Source organism: Grammomys surdaster, unplaced genomic scaffold, assembly GCF_004785775.1.
Source record: "Grammomys surdaster isolate TR1022 unplaced genomic scaffold, NIH_TR_1.0 126531, whole genome shotgun sequence".
Lineage (NCBI taxonomy): Eukaryota > Metazoa > Chordata > Mammalia > Rodentia > Muridae > Grammomys > Grammomys surdaster.
In genome coordinates, this window is record NW_021621323.1 from 17158936 (window position 1) to 17179530 (window position 20595).

Sequence of the window (20595 nt, forward strand, 5' to 3'; positions counted from 1 at the left end):
AGCTGTTGTGGGCTGTTGAAACAAGTCTCTTGTCAGGGTATATGGCCTGAGATGGCTGCAAAGATGATAGCCGCTTTCTGCTAGGACTTTGGCTCCCAACAAGCATGTTGTTCTGTGGTTTTGAGCTTCCACAGAACCTGGGGCTATCTATCAGCTATTTACTTGCCTATTGAAAGTGACTGCTAATCTTTAATGATTCACAGCCTGAGGATTCTGTAAGCACAAACAATTCTGTAAAGAAACCAAAGGGTTTGTATTTCAAACAAATGGCTGTACTAACTAGACAGCATGCTCTGCCTCCCTGAGTATGAAACAAAGTATTTCATGTTGTCCTAACATCTGGATCTTGTTTATTATTAAAGCAGGCTTCATGGACTGGTGCTGGGTGGGGGGCATGAAGTAAAATCAGTTTTTATGACTACTATCTGATCTTACTTTCAGACTGAAAATTATCTTCTTTGTTTAAGTCAGACTCTGCCATGTTTGACTTTTAAGAGAAGGTCATGTTTCATTGGGAACAAGTAGCAGTGACTTAATCTACTCCTTCCTTCCCTCCGACAACAAAACAAATCAAAACAAAAACAACAAGCAAATTTACCCACTTAATGTTGGAAAAAGAGGAGACATAATCTTGGTTGCAATTTCTCTGCATGACTAATGGGTTTAAATTTTTAAATTATATCCATTTGTTAAAATATTGTACTCCTCTGAAAATATAATATACTAGTCCTAGATGTTATAACTTTTCAAATTGTTTATTTAAATTTGATAATGGTTGGATCTTTAGAAATGTATTCCTAAATTGGATATCAGAACCAATATTTCACATCTGATTAAAAGTTTTCATCTGATGCTAACATTATACTTTACTGTTTATCAACTTGTACAAAATTTTATACATATTAAGATATGCCTTTCAAGAAAATGTCTCCATCTATTCTGTCTTTTGAAAGATTGAGTCTCTGTATGTAGCCTGGAGTGGGCTTTGACTTTGTAATTTTGTTTCCTCTGTCTCTTGATTGTTGGGATCGCAGGCATGTGCTGACAGTAAATGTGAAGACATTAAAAAAAAAAAAAGTTCTACAGGTAATTTTCCAGACAAATGATTTTTTTCAAATATGACTTCAATGTTTTGAAAATAAATCTACCATTTAGTTAAAAATGGCAGAGTTTTTTTTAAGATAATAAATGATTTCAGAGGAGGAATTTTCATATTGGCTGGTCCTGTCCCCAGTAACCCTAGTCATGACTAGAACCATCACACACAAAGGAATAAAAACATTGCAGTAGGGAGTCTAGCTACAGAATGACAGGAGCTCCAGAAGTTATACTTTGAATGGCAGATAAGGTTTGTCTGGGGCTCAGAGCTCTTAAATGGTGGTATAGTTACTCAAGTTAGAAAGAAAGATGAAAAGAAACTTTATCCTTCCGGATACTTAAAGCTAGACCTAGCCAAGTGCTGGAAAACAAAATACAGGAAAATCCCCTGAATGTGTTGCCAGGGTTGACTGACCTCTGTGTAACTTTTTGTTCTGCTGATGTAGCCACAGGGCTCTAGAGTCTGGCTTGCTCTCTCACTGGCTCCACTGTGACTTCAGGGGACATGTTTGGCCTGGCTGGTTTCCTCCCTCTAAACTCTCTCCCAGGAGGGTTTAGCAATGGCACTCACTTGAAGAGGCTTAATTCTTAAAAACCCTTCAGGACTGGAAAGAGAAAATTATCAAGGAGATAAAAATTATTTTTCTCTTTAGTTGCTGGCCAGTACAAATTGAAATCTAAAATTAAAGCGAACATTGGTCTAATTGTTAATGTATATCTGCTTTTACTGTATTTCTACTTAATTCAGTTTATTATGTATCATTTCACTTCACATGTGTTTACTGAGACATCCTTTTGATGAAGATACTCAAACCTTGGGTCTAAAGTTCCTGACTCTTCTGAGAATTTAAGAGATTCTTATCTGTGTGAAAGGCAGAAGAGAGAATCTCTCACATTCAGACCTACTGAACACAAGTACTTAGAACTTAAAATTCTTTAAAGTCCCTTAGGACTGGAAAGAGAAAATTGCCAAAGAGAGAAGAATTATTTTTTATCTTTAGTTGCTGGCCAGTACAAATTGAAATATAAAATTAAAAGCAACATTGGTATAATATAATAATAAAAGGGCAGTTGATGTAACAGTAAATATTTTAAGGTACTTTACAGTTTTTTCAAGCCAGAGACTGAGGGCAGAATTCTTCCCCCAGGCTCTTTGCAATAGTTCTGACCTGGAGTTTGATGACATTTTCTGGTACTTCATGGTCCTTGAGCAGTGAATAAGACAGTGGGCCCAATACTATGTGACACAATTTTCATCTGATACATTCTGAAACAGATTCTTAGACTTCACTGTGGCTCTTTCTGTAGCAAACTTAAGCTTTCATGGCTGATTGGTTGGTGTTATTAGTGGTTTGTTTGTTTCAGTGGTACGGACCAAAAGCATTAAACTAAAGTTACAAATTATAAACCTATGGGATGGAAGTGAATGTTTCCAAGGAGAAAAGGAAGTTGAACGTTTACAAATAAAAAGACCATAAATATCACAAATGTATATCATACTATAAAAATATACAAAACCCAGGCAAAGAAAAAGGTTGTAGGTTACCCATTTGACATGCCTTTTTTCCTGTATGATTTTGCCTGGATGGCATCATCTTTTTATATGAGTATGATTTTGTTATCGCCTAAGGGTCTTGATCTGGTTCTTTCTGCCAGTTAGACAAATTAAAAGGCAGAAGTTCTGAAGTGCAACAGGTAGCATCAGGGAGAAGAGAAAGACTGAGTGTATGAGAAGGACTCTTTAAGGCCTGTAAATGGCTGCCTCTTCTACACATTTTCTCAAGGAGCCAACAAATATAGCAGGCAGACAACAGCCTTCTAGAAAGGAGAAGAGACCGAGGAACCCTAAAAATACAATCCCTCCTCTGACACTAAGGTTTTTAAGGGTCTTTGAAGGGGTCTCCCCAATTTCGGTTAGTTAGTTTGATCAAACACAGCATGCCTGATAGGCCCACAAGTTTGGTATAAACATGTTGGAATCCTGCCTTGAACTTGCAGAGCCAGTCTGTCATCTGTGTGTGTATGGGGGAGAGTGGGACATGGGGAGGGGGGAAGAAACAAAAGAAGATGAGGGGAGGGTGGGCTTTATGAGTGGAAGAAAAAAAAACCTGCAAAGCCTTTTTTAAAAAGCATCCAGGCTTCTGTCTCAGGTCAGGAAGGTGAGAGAAAAGTCAGCCATCTTGGAAGAGCACTATCTTTATTTCTTATGCATGGTACTTTTCCCTGATTGTGTGCCTACCCGAGAATTTGTCTAACTCCTAATTCCTTCAGATTTGTAATAAGTTTCATTAACTTTAAGCATAGTTAATTAGAATTAGTCTGGTAACTGCATTGCATGCAAAATGTGAATCCCTGTGTAGAAGCAATCACTGTAACTTGTTTGTGCCTGTAAAGTCATAAGAACTGTGTATCTGACATGTCCTCGTTTAAAAAAAAAAAAACCCACAAGGCTTTCCATGGTGGGTTTTGTTTGGAAAGTGGAGGAATTTTCCACAGACCAGCTTCTGTTCTTATACCAATGTCCGCTTCTCTTTTCCATCATACTCAGTATCAAATGAGCTATACACACTGATTTCACTTGTGTGGGCTTGTAATGTTTCCACATCAAGTGATTTGGCACAACTCATGGGAAGATCGTGCCTGGAAGCCATCATTCCTTCCCTGGACGGCTAGCAATGACTTTACATGAGTGTGACTGTCAGCCACAGAAATAGAGTGAACAAATCCCCATCACATCTCTCTTAGCTCAATTCCCATAACATCCTTGCCACTTCAGTACGACATTAGCGGAGAAATTGGAGCTAGCTACAATCAAATCCATGCAAGTGTTTTTACCTTGGCAATTTCACAAGGCAGTACAAACATGTAAACATACATTGGCTTTTCTTCCGAGGTCTCGGGAGGTGATCCTGGAAGTAAGGTCTGTGGGGCTTCACCTTTAACAGCTTGAATTCTTCTCTGGCAGAAGGTTTGAACAGGGGTGGGGGTGGGGTGCATCTGCTGCACCAGGCTCTACTTAGTCATTTCACAGACCTTGCATCCTTCCACTCCCACTATATTCCAAAGTCATTCATTGCAGCCCACAGTGGCTCTGTCCCGCCGTGGCTCTCTGTCTGATGCTCCTGCGTCTTATTCCCATCACCCCAACCACATAACCCTGCCTCACTCCACCTTACTTCCTCATTGTCTCCCACTTCTCTCAAAACGATTTCCCTTATTTGTCAGGTTTCCCACAGGAGAGGAAATCTTTTTTGTGTGGCTCACTGATACATCCTCTAAAGCTCATCTGATAGTCCTTCCTTCAAAAAGCCTTTTGAAAGATCGGACAAACTAGAAGTATAGATATCTTTTAACTACCTCAACAATTTTATTTTATCATTTAAGCCTCCAACTCTGGTCCTCCATCCTGCTGGGCTGGTGGGGAGATAAGACAGGTGAGACTCTTCCGCAGATGTTACAGAGTGAATGCTTGTACCTCTTTCAAAGTCATATGCTGTGATGGTACTTAGTGGTACGGTCTTGGAAAGATAATTAGGTCTTGAGGATGGAGCCTCCCATGACAGAGCTTAGAGCCCTTGTAGAAGACAGATACAATAGAGATGAAGGTTGATTCCCCTTGTAAAAATGTATGGAGGAGGTGTCCTTCTACAAACGACAAGGACAGTCTCAAATCTCCAAGTGAATCTGCTGGCACTGTGACCTTGGACTTGCACATCTCCAGAACTTTGAAAAATGAATGTCTGTGTTTAAATCACCTAGTCTATGTTACTCTTCTATAGCATCCCAAACAGACTGAGACACCAGGATTTGCAAAGCTCCTGGGGTTCTACAGAGTTCTAGGTTACCTGTCACTTGCTTTCACTGCAGTCACTGAGAGCCATGGTATTGATTAACAGTCATCAATCCAGATTCAGTTTCTACAACATTTGTGCAGCAGGGGGTGGGGCCCAGTATCCTTCCTAAGACCCAACAGCTGTTCTCTCTGGGGCTTGCCTCTTACCTCCCTGTCACCAGCACAGTGAACACTCCTGAGAGTCCCACAGGCCATTCTCTGGGCCTGTCTTTTATTATCTCAGTGACATTCTTCTCTCTTTCTTCCTTGTCTGGAATATTTAACAGACTTATTTCCTGGAGTCTAGTCTTTCCCAAACTAAGAATGGTGATTACCATCTTCTGTTCCATCTCAGCAAATGGTACTGAGGCAGGGAAATGACAGGAGTCTGCTTAGAATAGCAAGAAAGAGAAAATCTGAAGAATAAACATAAGTATTGCAGTCTGATAATTATCCTACAAGGAACATTTTATATATTCTCATATATGGCAAGGAAATAAACTTTTAGTTTATCTCTTTGTATTATTCTTTTTAAAAGGTGTATGTGTGTACTGTGTGTGTGTGTGTGTACACAGTGTGTTTGTATGTGTGTATGCACAGTGTGTGTGTTCAGTGTGTGTGTACAGTATGTGTGTGCACAGTGTGTGTGTATGTGTGTGCATAGTGCATTTGTGTGTGTGCACACAGTATGCATGTGAAGGTACCCGTGGAAATGGAGTCACAGGCAGTTGTGAGCCACCTGACTAGGTGCTGGGAACTTGGGTCCACTGTCCGTGAAGCCAGTGAGCTTAACTTGGGCGCCATCTTCCCTGACACTGTATGTATCACTCTATGTTTGAATTATGGTTCCGTGAATTTTGATGTAGAAATCCTGCACCCCCATACTTCAGAATGTGGTTAAATTTGGAGGTGGATCTTTAAAATGGTAATTAGGGTGGGCCCTATTCAAAATGACTGATCTATAGACAGCATGCTGTGGTTTGAATGTAAAATGTCCCCCATCAGATCCTGTGTTTGAACACTTGACTCTCAGCCGGTGGTTCTGGAGCAAGAGGGTTGGTCAGGGCAGGCCTTGGGGTTTTTATAACCTGACCTCACTTCCTATCTGTTCCTTTAGTAGGAACACAATACGACCACTGCCTCATGAGCCTATTGCCCTGTCTTCCCCACTGTGGGGAGTCATATCCCTTCTTTAGCTGTGATACAGAGTGAATCAGTTCTTCCTTAAATTGACTATTATCAAGTATTTGGTCATATCAATAAGAAAAGTTGTAACTGATACCGTGAAAACACTGTGGAGAGCCATCTACAAGCCAAGGCAACACTACGAGGCACTGGTATCTACAGGTACCCTGATATTGGAACCCTCTCATTTTTGACTTGCTGTGATAAAGTATTTGACAGAAACAACCCAAGGGAGAAATGACTTATTCTGGTTGCAGGTTTAGGGATATAGTCTATCATGGCAGCAGGAGAGTATAGGTCTGGGCACCTCATATCCTGAAGCAGATATGAAGCAGAAAGCTTTGGCCAGAGCCAGAAGTGGACATGGCCCTTCAAGGTTCACCCTTGGTGACCCACCTGTGCTAAGTTAGGCCACAGTCACAATGATTCCACAGTCTCCAAAAGTGCTGCCACCAGCTGAGGACCAAGTGTCCAAATACAAGACATTCAAGCCATGACACCTCTAGCACTGTGACAAGCTTTTGCTGCGTAAGTCCCGCGGTCGGTGGTCTTTGCCAGGTGTTAGCAGCCCCAGCAGTGTGCATACCCTAGTGTTCCAAGACTGAGAAAGGCAGCAACTCTGAGCTCTGTGCACCAACAGTTGTTGCTGGTGAGCCTGCTCTCTGTTCAGAGATCCTCCTCAGAGAATGTAGACAGCCAGGAGCAGCGGTTCCTCCACATACCACTTTCAACCTCAGAACAAAGAGGTCAAACTGTAGAGTGGAAAATGCCTCAGGGAGGGCCTGAGGGCATCCTCTCTCACTTCTGGTTCCGCCATCCCGCCCCTCCCACCGGAACGCCAGAGCTCGGTCTGCACCTGCTCAGATGGCATTTCGATAATGTGCCTTGGAAGGCATAAATATTCCAGGCCCACCAGGCCTTAGTGGGTCAGTAGGTAACAAGGAATCCTCTGACAGAAATATTGTAGCATATGTCACGGTGACCGCACAAATGTTTAGGTATCGTGTTGATTATCTTTGTACGCGTTTTGGAGCTTGGGCAGCTGGTGGCGGCTGGGAGGGGGAGAGCCAGTTTTCATCAGGGGCTGTGGGACCGAGGCTACCTGTGTTCTACCAGATTATCCTTCACCCACACACAGTGGCAGCGCCAAGAGGATTCGGTCAGTTTAACAAATGAGCACATGAAACTGGGAGGGAATTGGAGTAGTGGGCATAGGGGAAGGATGAGGATGGACGGACGGGGCTACGACATGGATTAGATCTAAACACACGGTGTGCATGCATGACATTCTCAGACGACACCAGTAAAATCTAAAATATCTTAAACCTTGCAACAGAAAAAAGTTAGTAGAAGGCCCTCCTTTTCCTCCCGTCTTCCTCCTCTAAACATATGTTAGTTCAGAAAAAGCACAATTTCAGAAAAGATTTTCAAAAATGCTAGTGTTTTATAAACCCCCCCCCCCCCCCAGGGTTGCTTTCTTCGGGCAGCAGGTAGAAGAGTAATGGAACTTGCTTTATCTCTTCTTTCTCATTCATCAATGTGGTAAAAACATAGAAGTATTTCTTTGAGGGAGTCTAACTCTCTAGTAATTAGGAGCTTATGTTTGAGCCGCTTACTTGTGGTGGTTAAAACTCCCACAAGCTGGCTACTATTTATAGAGTAATTAACTCTCCGTTCTATTCAGGTACTGGCACTGAGGCTGCTAAAGCATGAGCAATGTCGTTCTCCCCGCTCTCATTGGCCCCATTCTGTCCCAAACAGGGATTTTTCTTTTAGTGTGAGGCTCTGTCCTTTTAGCTGAAAGTGGGCTGAGCAAAGGGTGTGACGCAAGAGAGGGCGGTACAGGTGCTGGGAGGGCGGTGGGGAGGCTCGGCCTCCGCGCACTTTCCCCGCAGCCGGCAGCGGAGGCAGCCTTGCGTCCTGCACTCTCTGCACCAGCCCAGCTTAAGACACATCCTCTCCTGCACCGCAGCTTCGCCTGGCTTTCTCCAGCTCTTGATGCTGCCCAGCTGAAAGGAGAAGATGGGCACCGGAGATTTCATCTGCATTTCCATGACTGGAGGGGCGCCCTGGGGGTTCAGACTGCAAGGAGGCAAGGAGGAGAAGCAGCCCTTGCAAGTCGCAAAGGTAGGAGGACCAAGAGAGGATTTCTGGGCTGTTAGATGCGGGGAAAGCGGAGAGGGGGATGAAAACAACCTGTTGATGGTCTTTCTGGTCGTTTGCTTGTTTTCTGCGCTATCGATGAACTTCTATCTATCTAGAATGCGCTATCTAGAATGTGGCTTTTTTTTTTAAAGAATTTCGTGGGAGAAATGTACATCATATGTTATTAGCTATCAATCAATGGAGGGAATGCTAATACTATCAGGTGAAATACAGGCTGGTTAATTGTCATCTGACAGCCAGCAACCTTAAACTGCTTTCATGCATTCTCTCTCCTTGATGTGTTGCGGAGCTCTCCACAGAGGAGACAGGCCTCAGCTCCCCATAACCACTGGGCATGGACATTTGGTGGGCTCTAACAAATAACTGGTAGTGACATTTATTGTGCAACAGGCGTAAAAAGGCCAGTTTGGGGCAATGATCTTTAAGGTTTAAAGAACTATCATGAGGTCTATTTAAGAGACCAACCAGCCTTTTAAGGATTTGAAGAAATGCAAAAGCCCAAGTACTGTATATTCCGTCGACTAAACCCATGAGGCTAAGAGCTCAAGATAGAGTCATAGATACTTTATTATTTTTTAAATTTTATTTTATTAAAATATAATTACATTATTTCCCTCTACTCTCTTTCCTTCCTCCAACTCTTCCTATGTACCCCTCTGCCCAATTTCTGGCTTCTTCCTTAATGTTTAAATATGTAACTATGTATGTACATATGTATGTATGTATGTATATATGTATGTATGTATATGCATAAACTATATAAGTATAGTCTGATGAGTCTCTTCAGTGTATTCACAGATACTTTACATATGCTCTAATTACAACTGTCTTTCTGGTGCACCTAATAACTATTTAAAACGTTCTTTATCTTTGGTCACATTAGACTGATTTTCAGTTTAGCATAATACCCATAATCTCACGGAGAGCTCTGGTTTCTAATTGGCATTCAGCTAAAATGAAGTTTAAAAGCGAGGAAGAAAAAAACTTTTAATCAGACATTAACATCCAACTGTAGAATTCTGTGACGTTACTTGAAGGCATAAAAGGTTACTTTTTTGCTGCATACTTACAGTTAAAATGAATCTAGGCCTCTGTGAAGCATACGGGTCACTGCCTTTGTAGCTATATTCTTTTTTACCTTTTGCAAATGTTCCCTGTGAAGACTTTCTTTGAAAGTTTTCTGCTCTCAAGCATCTAGGGAAAATTCTTTCTTTGGTGGTTGAATCCTGCCACCTAGTGAGAAGTGCAGAAACAAAGTTGTGAGCACAGAACTGGAAGATGAAAGCCATTTATATCTAGAAAGTTCCTCAGAGGTCCCAATTCTTTTAGCTCTTTTGGATGAGCAAAGAGCCCAGGGACACCGTGTCCTCACCTCGAAGCTCCTGTTTGGGAGAGCAGAGAGATGAAAGGGTTGGAAGGGAGCTCTGCTGAAATTCTTTAGAAGTCGGGAACCAACAGCAGATAAAATGTGAATGCTGGATTCAGCACATTACACGGCTCAGGAGACTAAGGCAGATTTGCTCAGTCGCAGTTGGTTGGCTGGCTCCGGTAGCTGAGATTTGGGTTCTACTTGCAGCTCTGATCTAACTTGCAGTTTGGCCTGAGGCCCATCGGTCACCCGGCCCTAACTCAGTTGTCATGGAAGGAGAAGTGTTGCCTGGGGTAGGGAAAGAGAAACTCAAGGAGGAAATTGGACCTATATACTCCATGAGTTCAAACTCACTAGTGCTAACAGCATGTGCTCCAGAGTCCCCCGCCTGCTAACGTGTGGGAACACGAGTGGCTGAAAGCTGTTGTTTGCCGTGGTGGTCAAGCCTGGAAGGCACAGTGGCTGTGGGGTTTCTTCTGAGTTCTCGCATCGCAGTGACTAGTTTGTGGTAACTCTGTGAAGCAAGTTGTTGACGGAAAGGGTCCTGTGGGCCATCTTCCGTCAATCTCTCAATTACCAGGCTCCACAAGGGTCAAGACCACTGAGCCGACAGACATTCCTCCGAAATCACCTTTCCTAAAATATCCAGGGAGTATGTTGATGGCTTTAAAGGATTGATAGGAAAGCACCTAGGTCTTCACTCTAATGATCTAATTTGTCAGAGGCCGGGGATGTAGGTCAGTGGCAGAGCATGTGGGAAGCTCTGAGTTCATTCCCCCAACACTCCTCCACACCATGTTGTATAATTTCCTAGTTTATTTAGAGTTTAAAATGCTGCCATGAAAGCTTTGAATGTTTGCTTAATTTGTGGTTTTGCCTGGCACTCCACCCCTTGCAGTCTGCTTTTCTCTCATATGTTAATGAGTTGTAAAATGAGTTAAAAGAGGTGTAAGCTTCAGATAACCTTGACTATGTCTTTCCGAAGCCCGTGTGTTATCATTGGTTCGAATTTATCATATTTGATTTTTTAAAATTATTGTACTTGTTTTAGAAAGTTTTTCTAGCTTAAGCCTCTGAGTCAACTCAGTGAGCAAGCCTCCAGGAAAGGCTCTTCACAGAGCTCAAGGTGACGTGAATGTCAGTTGCCTGTAGCCTGTCTTTCTCATTATGGCTGAGTGGCCTCTAAGTAGGAGGGATAACTAAAGAAGCTGAAAGGCTAAGTGGAGAAAGATAGCCAGTCAGTGAAATAAAGAATCTGCAAACAGAACCCTTGGGAAGTAGAGGGCTGGGGTATCAAGTCAGTCATCCACATCTGCATAGTGAGTTCTAGGACAGCCTAGGCTACATTAAGCCCCCTCTCAACAAAGTTTATACAAGTTATTAATTTTAGAGTTAAAAGGTATGAACATTTCTATAAAATGGAAATTTTAATTACAACAAGTACTTGTACCATGACCTTTAGTTTATCATAAAATATTTAAACATCTAGGTTTTTCTATAATCCTGTGTACATATTCTAACTGGCTGAAATAGTATTATAAAATTTAGTTCAGTATCATTAAGATCAGATATTTAATTGCTTTTTAATCACCAGGGAATATCTTTCTATTAACAGTTTAGTTACTTATGAGAGATGCACAAGTGTTTTTTAACATTTGCCTGGTACACTGGACAGTATACAAACCCTTAAAAAAGAAGAAAAATTTTAGTGAAAGTTTTTATTAACATTGGTGATTGGTTATATTCTCTACGTCTGTAATGCAAAGCATGCCTTTGTAACACACACTCAAAGGACAATCTTTAGCAAAGCAGATTCTCAATTCATCCCTGGAGGAAGTTTATCTAGACAGAAGGCCCCATTGTATGCGTGTTTGCAAATTTCCTCATGAAAAAGGATGTCAGTGTCTTCGAATTATCAAACTCTCTTCAGGGACATGTGCTTACATGGCCATGTCCCTGGCAGTCTCTTGGCAAACCCCTTGGAGAAATATCCCTATAAAGACTTGGAGAAAGTGTTCTTTTACAAACAAATCTTACAATTAAAAATTAACTTACATTTTAAAAGTAATGAGCAAATAGAGGGGTGGGTCAGACTAAATATAAATTAGGTGATCCACCACAAAAGTTTGTTAAAAAAAAAAATTTATGGCCTGCATCCAGTCTTGAGTTAGTGAGTCTGAGGTTGGCCCTGGCATCAAGATTTCTTAACATTCCAAGGGGAATTTTGCTATGTGAGTGAAACACAAACCCTGCTGAAGAGAGCTGAGGTCAGCCATGCCTCCTAAGACCTGACTAGAGCCTGGTGTGTCCTATGAACTCTTCCCCATTCATCCTGTCTCAGTGTAATAAGGGGAGGGCCAGGGAGAGAGGCTAAGAGTTGTGTGAGTCCCTGGCATTGTGAGCAGGTCATGATTAGAAACAGAGGATTTCCCCTTCTGATGTCAAGATAAGTGATCCCCTGGAACAAGATGAGGTGTTGTTGGAAAGCCCCACAGTGACCAAGCTAAATGCTGGGACTCCTTGAAAGATGGGACAGTGGTTTGATCTTGTCAGTGAGGGTGATAGTTAGAATGAGAATGGCCCCCATAAGCTCATTTGTTTAAATGCCTACTCACCAGGAAGTGGAACTGTTGAGAAGGATTAGAAGGATTGGGGCGTGGCCTTATTGAAGAAGTGTGTCACTGGGGATAGACTTTGAGATTTCAAAAGCCCAGGCTAAGCCCAGTCTCTTGCTCTGGCTCCTGCTTGTGGTTCAGGATGTAAAGCTCCCATCTGCTTCTCCAACACCATGCCTTCCTGCCTGCTGCCATCCTCCTCACCATGATTATAACTGACTATACCTCTGAAACTATAAGCAATAACCCAGTTAAATGCTTTCCTTTATAAAAGTTGTTTTGCTCAGCAATAGATTACTGACTAAGACAGTGGGCTCGCTGGCCAGCCTAGTGCGTTTATAAATGGGAGTGTGTGGTAGTGATGAGAAGCGGGAAGGGAGAGGGTGTAAAACTAGGAAAATGTGGAGACAGATGGAGAGAAGAGGAAAAGGAAGACTGAGGAGAGAAGAAAATTTATTAAAATCACCTCAGTTTAATACCTAATAAATACCCAGAGTACTCTTTGGGCATAGATTTTAGAATCTGGAAGCAGCTAAGGATCTCCTCTTTCCATCAGCTTCAAGTAAGCCTCCACCTAAAGACAAAAAAAAAAAAAAAAAACCATCCTGGGACTTGTGAATCCAGTCTCAACTGCTGTGAAGTCATAAGTGTGACTGCTCTGTTGTTGTTCCAGAAAATAGTCTTAAGGTAGATAGGGAATACAGGGAGAGATACCTAAACCTAATGCAGTAGAAGCTTTCTAATATATACGTGTGTGTGTGTGTGTGTGTGTGTGTGTGTGTGTATAGTGCATAGATGTCTGTGTATATATATATATATTGTATAGATACACATATATAATCCATACACACACACACACACACACACATCTTAGCTGGAGTTACTCTGTACTAAAGCAACAGTGCTCCTATTAGACACCACAGGCCAACAAATAAAAATCCTGCAACTCTAAACAGAACATTATCATCAAATCCCACCCCCTGAGCTCAGGGAACCCTGTGGAAGAGGAGGCAGAAAGAGTGTAAGAGGCAGAGAGGATGGAGCACACCAGGAAAACAAGTCCATCTTAATCAACTCAGCAAGGATCATATGAACCCACAGAAACTGAAGCAGCATGCACAGGGCCTGCATGGTTCTGCACCAGGACCTCTCTGATTCTTGTGTCTTCTCTTGGGGCTCTTTTCATTCTGTTGGTTTGCCTTGTCCAACTTTAATATGATAGGTTTTGTTCTATATTATTTTTCTGTTATCTTTTCATTTATTTCTACTGTTTACTATTTCCTCCCACTAACTTTGGGTTCAGTTCATTTTTGCTTTTCTATTTCTTTAAAGTGCGATTTTCCCTCCCCTTCCTCCCTCCTTCTGTCCCTTCCTTCCTCCCTCCCTCCCTCTCTCCCTCCCTTCCTCCTTCCCTCCTTCCCTCCTTCCCTCCTTCCTTCCTTCCTTCCTTCCTTCCTTCCTTCCTTCCTTCCTTCCTTCCTTCCATGTACAATATTGAACTTAGGGCCTCCTGCATGCTAGACAAACATTCTATCATTGACCAGAACTTCAGGCTACTTTTTTTCTTTTTTCCTTTGGTTTTTCAAGACGGGTTTTCTCTGTGTAACCCTGGCTGTTCTGGAACTCACTCTGTAGCCAAGACTGGCCTCTGCCTTCCAAGTGCTGGGAATAAAGGTGTATGTCAACTCAGGTTTTTAGCATGTAGTTATCATGAGACTTACAAATAACACACTATAATTATAAAAGATTGTGTTGTTTATAATTATAAAAGATTATGATACAAAGTTTTAATGCAAGAAAAGAAAGAAAAAAAATTACCTATTAATTCTGCTTTCTCTGATTTTGAGTTTGTGTAGAATATTACAAATTACATCCTTATATTACACCTCCATTAAAATTTTGTGGTTGTTGGGACTGGAGAGATGGCTCAGCAGTTAAGAGCACAGGCTGCTCTTCCAGATGTCCTGAGTTCAACTGCCAGCAATCACGTGATGACTCACAACCATCTGTAATGGGATCTGATGCCCTCTTCTGGTGTGTCTGAAGAGCATGACAGTGTACTCACATACATAAAATAAATAGACAAATCTCTTAAAAAATTGTGGTTATTGTTTTAATAGTTTTACTTTTTAAGATTTGTTTTATTTTTAACTGTGTGTGTGTGTGTATGTGTGTGTGTGTGTGTACATATGAGTGCAAGTGTCCATGAAGGTCATAGGAAGGCATTGGATTATTTAGTTTTCTCCTAGGACTGTGGCCTTGGGTACCTGGGCAGTGTCAGGCATGGGTTCTATCTCATGAAGTGGGCCTTAATTCCAATCAGTTAGTGATTGGTTACTCCTAAAGGTTTTGTGCCACTATTGCAAAACAGGGCATCTTATAGCAGGATTAGTGCTTACCTTTCTCCTTAAAAAAAAAAATATATATATATATATCATACACATACATATATCATACATATATGCATACATGTAGTGATGTGATAATGTTTTACTTTTAGTAAAGAGCAATGAATAAAAGCACAAAAGGTAAAGCCAACAGTATTTAAAACTAGTTTTTATTACTTTATAGTGCAAAATGTTCTTTTTTTCTTTATTAATTTTTTAAGATTTATTTGCTTTATGAATGTTTTGTCTGCATGTATGTATGTATATCACGTGCATGCCTGGTGCCCACAGAGGTCAGAAGAACAGATCAGATGCCCTGGAAATTCAGTTACAGATGGTTGTAAGCTACCACATAGGTGCTGGGAACCAAAAAGCTAGTAAGAGTTTATTTACTTCTTTACTTGAGTTTAAATACTACAGTAGCTGACAAAGATAATCTTAGAAAACACATATAACACGTGTTGAGAAAATGAATCCTTATCTGAAGGCCATTTCCAGCCTATTAATCAGCACTGCAAAGACTTCTCTTGTAAGTTGATTTCTGTCTTTGCAGGTGACTGCCCTTTATTCTTAGAGCTAATTTTATGGACACATTTTTATATTTTAGTGTTAAATAGTACCGTGTTTTACATTTGAAAGACAACAGACCACATGTGAATTTTTTTTTCTAGTTAGGCCTGCAGAAAGGCCATTTCAAAGGATAACATACTAATATACTTTCAATAAAAATATCACTATTGGAAACATTTTCAGCATCTGCTTTAAAGACATTTTCTCTGTTTTATCTATTTCTTTGCTTTGGGCTGCTTCCAAACAGCTCACTGTTAGAGGACACATTGCATTTATTTTTCTGAAATGTATCAGGTGACTAGAACCATGTCTTAGCCTAGAGAAGATAGGCAGAGTTAGAATATTCATTTTCTGTTAAGTAAAACCAGGGCACCCTCAAGCTCTGTACTTCTATTAAAGGTTTGAAGAGAGCACATCAAACTTTGGAGGGTTACAAATGCCTATGTACAAGTCTCTGTCTATATCCGTATATGTCATCGTAACATGGTCCAAAGATTTCCAACCCAGTATGCCAATGCTTACCAGTTCCCATAGGTCACTGAGACTGGAGGGTCATGAGTTTGAGACTAGCCTGGGCTAAAAAGTAAAACCCTGTTTCAAGCAAGCAAACAAATGTAATTTCAATGTAGTTTAAATGTAAGTTTTTCTAAAATGTATTGCATTGATAATATGGTGTTGACATTTTACACTCTAGAGTTGCCAGCAAATAAGGCATCCAACGTGAGGCATTTCATAGTCTTACCCTAAAGTCTTTCTTTGCTGTTAATTCTTGTTAAAACAGGTACTGGCTCTATAGCTTGAACAGTTTTTCTGTAAAATGCTGATTTTCCTTAAGAGTTTATTTAAGTTTTAGAATTTCTTTCCAGTCCCCTTTCCTATTCAATTCCCACCAAAGGCAAAGCTTTTTACTTCAGTTTTTGTTTGTTTGTTCGTTTGGAGACAGAGTACCGCTCTGGCCCTTGCTGACCTGGGATTCACTATATAGCCCAGACTATCCTCAAACTTAGAGTTATCCTCTTGTCTCGACTTCCCAAGTACTTGAATATGTGAATCACTCTTCCTGGTTTCTATTTCATTATTAAAATAAGATTTAAAGTACCACAGACTGAGCTATTCTGGAAGCATGTACACCTTCATCCAATCACGCTCCAAGCATCCTTCAATACACGAGTATTCTGTTGCTATTTACAGCGATTTCCTAGGGTTCCATTCTTAACAGTATTTGCTGAGAGATGTTGGTACACTATATTACTTTAGCCATTTTGAATTACATTTACACAGACCTTTCTAAACTTCATCACTAGGTTTAAAGCTCTGTAAAGGTTTTCAATTCAGTACTGCTGACTTCAGCCATTGTTGAAAAAAGAAATCACATCTAGAAGTTTTTATTTTCCAGCAAACTTCCTCTGCAGCAAGAATGAATATAAATCTGGTCCCGTGGAGGCTTCTTGGTAGTTTTAACAATCTTGTCACCTGTCCCAACTGGTTAAACCGTCTTGTTTTTCAATTTCAGGGTTCAACTGGGGACGAGCAGGAAGAGATGGGCTGGAATCTGCCCTTGTTCTAGCTTTACCCTTTGACAAGATTGTTGAAACTAAGTGGAAATAAGTTATCTTTAACTAAAAGTCTTTTGTTTTAAAAGAAATGTTTTAGCAAGAGTTGTTTTGTGAGTGTTGATTATACTGAACTAGATAAGTAAATGAAATTTTGCTTAATCAAATACAGAGAGCATGACAAAGGCTCTTCTCCCTCCAACTTGTCATGAAGCCTCATTTTAGGTGAGGCAACATTGTAGTGAGGGTTCTATTGCTTCAAAGAGACACCATGGCTACAGCAACTCTTACAAAGGAAAACATTTAATTGGGTCTGGCTTACATCCAGAGGTTTACTCCATTATTACCATGGGGAAGCACAAGGTACAGGACAGGTAGCTGAGTGTTCTATATCTGGATCCGTAGGCAGGAGGAAGAGAGAGACACTGGGCCTGAGTTGAGCATTTGAAAGCCCAAAGCCCACCCTCTTTGTCACACTTCCTCCAACAAGGCCACACATTCTCCAATAGGCTACCCATCCTGATCCTTTGAAATAGTCACTATTTAATGATGCCACTTCCCATGAGCCTATGGGGGCCGTTTCCATTCAAACCAACACAGGTAACTTCAGAGACTGTCTGAAATACAGGAGTCTGCCCCACAGACCATTCTGGTACATGGCGTCCCTCTCAGACCATGTAGTAAAGTATAGCTAACTCTCAGTTAGAGCCCATTTCTTTGTCATCTTGTAAATATGACCATGTGCATGTAAGAGTCCAGCTGTTTTGGAAGCCATGCAGGGAAAGAGCCGTCGGGCAAGAGCTGCAGGTGTAATTGCCTGGGACAAAATCAGGCTGCAGTCTTTAAGGAGTGGTGTACACATTTCCATCAGAAACAGCTGTAAGAAATCCAATCTCCCAATGATTTAAAAAAAAAGGTAAGATAGATAATAATAGTATTAATAGATAAGACAGCCTATAATAATAGTAACAGATAAAATAGACTATAAAATAGTGATGATGATGATGATGATGATGATGATGATGCTGAATGTCTCACTTGAAAACTCTGGCCACGTTATTATTTTTCCACCAGTAAAATATTAACATACTGTTCCTAACTTGAACAAGTTTAGCCTTTGATTTTAATATCTTCTCTTCATCTATTTTGCCTTTTCCTGATGCAGCAGCCTACTGAGCACTGTCTAGCTCACTCTCTTCAGATGAACAGTCACAGCTTTGTATGTGGAGGTTTGCTTGAATATACTGTTAACCTTTCCTCTTCCTCTGCAATTGATTCTTCCCACAAAAGATGAGGGTCAAAGAGCACCGAGGAGAACTTGACTCATAGACCTGGTTCACTTTGTCCAACATCAGACCTAGAGAAAGAAGAATTTATCCTCTAGTGTGTCAGTTCCAGGGCTCATTCTAAATGGTGATGGTCTTAGTTAGCTGTTGTTTGGAGAACTGATCCACTTAAGGGATAAAGGCATTTCAGTGCTGGGCCCTCTTAGACTGTGGCTTTTTCTGATCCTCTGTTTCCTTAGCTGCAGAGTAAGATTGTGTATACTGAGTTTGCTGGTTTTGTAGATAAAAGTGTTGGACTATTGCTCAGTTATACAAGTAAACAATCCGAAGTCCAAATAGCCAGTTCATCATATGCCTTACGTGTAAGGGCCATGTGCTGGGGTGCTTGCCTGGCACATGTAAGTCACTCGGCAAAGGGGTAGGTCATTATCATCATTGTTATGTTTGAGAAAGAGACTCCTATATTTCAGACTGACCTCAAACTCTCAGGTTTTGGGGCTCTGATCCTCATGCCTCTACTTTCCAAGTGCTAGGACTGCAGGAGTGTGTCTCCATGTTTGCCTGATCGTTACTATTTCTCTAGTTAAAGATGGAAGGCTTTGCCTTATGGGTAAGTTTTACTGTCATCAATTCAGATATACAGACAAAAACCAGGAGCAAAAACCATCCATAGATAATAGTTTAGGGTAATAATTTCACACGACGCAGCTTTTCCTTCTCGTGTGTGTGTGTTCACGTATATACATGCACATATTTATTCTAGTGTGTATGTGTGGGTGCCTGTATGCACATCTCTCTCTCTCTCTCTCTCCCTCTCTCTCTCTCTCTGTGTGTGTGTGTGTGTAAACCTCAGGCATTGTTTCTTAGGAGACATTCACCTCATTTTTTGAGACAGAGTCTCTCAGTGAAATCTGGGGCTCACTGGTTAGGCTAGTCTTGTGGATTGCACATGTGTACCACAGTGCCTGGCTTTTTATGTGTGTGCTAGGGATTGAACTCAGGCCCTCAAGCTTGAATGACAAGCACTTTACAACTGACCCACACCCTCAGTCTCAGTCTTTCACTTTTGATAAACACATTCCATACGTTTGCAGTATCAGTTATTAATTAAGTTCTTTTGTTATGCAGTTTTCTATCAATTTAAGACAATAGGTGCTAAAATTATATATATGTATATATATATACAGTGTGTGTGTGTGTGTGTGTGTGTGTGTGTGTGTCTATGCTTATGTGTGGATGGGTGTGTGTGTGTCCTACAGCATGTGTGTGGAGGTCAGGACAACCTTAGATCTGTGTCTCTTGTTGTTCCCCACTGTGTACATCAGGCTAATTAGACCACAAGCTTCTGGGAATTCTTCTGTCCCTACCTCCCATCTTTCAGTAGTCATTTGGGGATTATAGATGTACACTTCTTTGTTTAATTTTTATATGGGTTTGGGGGATCCAAACTCAAGACTTCACGCTTTAACAATTGCTTTATCCACAGAGCTATCTTACCAGCTTCCAAAATTATACAGTCTAGCCCAGAATTGACTGGCACTCACTATGTAGGCTTAGACTTGCTTTGAACTCAGAGATCCCTCTGTCTCTCCCTCTGTAGCTCTGGGATTAAATGTGTGCTTCCACACATTTCTAAAATTATATATTTTAAAGGCAAAATAAGGTTAAATGAGTGGGTCATTTAAATTTATTAAATGGTATGGATTTTTAAAAGATATACCACAATAAAATTGATTTATTACTTATTCATGCATTAATAAATGACTGTACATAACTGTTAAGCTGTATTCAGAGTCAGTAGATTTTATCTGTGTGACTTCATCTCCTCAGTAGTGAGATGGATAGAGTGACAGCTGTATTGCCAAGAATTGTTTATAGGGTTAGAAATTATACATGGTAATTACTTGAAGAAACATGCAAGATTTTTAAAAGTGGTTATTAATCACTTTGTAGGTTTTTGAACTTTTAAAAAGTCAACTTTGCGAAGTCAAGGCTTTGAGTCTGGAGTGTGTTGGGAAGGCTACTACACTCCTGGGAGGTGGTGCCAATGGTTCCAGATGTCGCTTCTTTTTTATGGGATGCTCCATGTCTTAGGGTTTTATTGCTGTGATGAAACACCATGACCACAGCAACTCTTATAAAGGAAAATATTTACTTGGGGCTGGCTTACAGTTCAGAGGTTTAGTTCAGTATTACCATGGCAGGAAGCATGGTGACATGCAGATGACATGCAGGTGACATAGCGCTAGAGGAAGGAGCTCAGAGTTCTACATCTTTGATTGGCAGGTACCAGAACTAACTTGAGCTTCTGAGACCACAAAGCCTGTGGCCACAGTCACACACGTCCTCCAACAAGGCCACACCTCCTAATAGTGCCCCTCCCTATGGGCCAAGCACTCAAACACGTGAGTCTATGGGAACCATTCCTATTCAAACCACGATGCCCTATCACTCTTCGGTTGGAAACAGCACGTGGAACTCATTATGGAGAGATGAAATCATTCCACATGCTTAGGAACCCTAAAAGGAAATAA

General features: G+C 41.0%; 1 protein-coding gene across 1 annotated transcript in view; it reads left to right on the forward strand.

Moving 5' to 3' along the window:
* Positions 1-8021: 8021 nt before the first annotated feature.
* Synpo2 (synaptopodin 2) overlaps positions 8022-20595 on the forward strand; it is a 143734-nt gene continuing 131160 nt past the window's right edge. Inside the window, exon 1 of the mRNA XM_028760493.1 lies at positions 8022-8242. Coding sequence (XP_028616326.1) covers positions 8138-8242 — 105 coding nt within the window. The 5' untranslated portion in view covers positions 8022-8137. The remainder of the gene's footprint in view (positions 8243-20595) is intronic.